Source organism: Penaeus monodon, chromosome 22 (genome assembly GCF_015228065.2).
Source record: "Penaeus monodon isolate SGIC_2016 chromosome 22, NSTDA_Pmon_1, whole genome shotgun sequence".
Classification (NCBI taxonomy): domain Eukaryota; kingdom Metazoa; phylum Arthropoda; class Malacostraca; order Decapoda; family Penaeidae; genus Penaeus; species Penaeus monodon.
Window position 1 is genome coordinate 41,429,386 of NC_051407.1, and position 697 is coordinate 41,430,082.

A 697-nucleotide genomic window follows, 5' to 3' on the forward strand; every position below is an offset into this window, starting at 1 on the left:
CGCCCGGGCTTCTAATAATGTCTAGCCTTACTCATTTCCTTTACCGATATTCCAACAGATAACGCCGCCATCTCCCGGTGGCGGCGCGATTTCTTTCTTTTTCTTAGAATATAAAATTTAATTCTGCGCATTCGGATAGATATCGAGATGATCTTACAATCTATTACATTTTACTCTTACAAAGCAAGACTTCAAATATCGTCCGGAAGACCTCGGTCGTGAAAATCCACGGAATGGAATTAACAAGACGGCTTTCCAGCAGGTGGCCGCGATCTGGGTTAGAATCACATTAAATTCACAAGGACGGGAATAACACTTCACTATATACATATACTGCGCATAACACACGATTTTGCTCGTTCTCAGAATCTGTAAATAAATTAGTAATAATGAAATAGGAGCTAAATCTTATGCCTTTGAAGAAAAGAAGGCAATAAATTATGTAACCTCACATTACGAGAGAAAGAATAAATCTGAGACAGTGTATAATATTTTTGAGAACATTAATAATTTAAAATTACATAAATTCTATATAATTTTGAAATTCCCCAAATAACGCAGACGTATACAGCAAGGTAAAGAGCACAAAGGTGTCCCACGGGGGTCCACAGGGATAGGAGGCCCGGGGCGTCCTGCAGAGGATGCAGGACGCCGCCGCCGCGGCCACGGAGCGGAAAACAGCGCGCGTGTCGGCCAC

General features: G+C 42.0%; 1 protein-coding gene across 1 annotated transcript in view; it reads right to left on the bottom strand.

The window, feature by feature from the left end:
• Nucleotides 1-408: 408 nt before the first annotated feature.
• LOC119587439 (forkhead box protein O6-like) overlaps nt 409-697 on the bottom strand; it is a 1,082-nt gene continuing 793 nt past the window's right edge. Inside the window, exon 2 of the mRNA XM_037936169.1 lies at nt 409-414. Within this exon, the coding sequence (XP_037792097.1) occupies nt 409-414 (6 nt within the window). The remainder of the gene's footprint in view (nt 415-697) is intronic.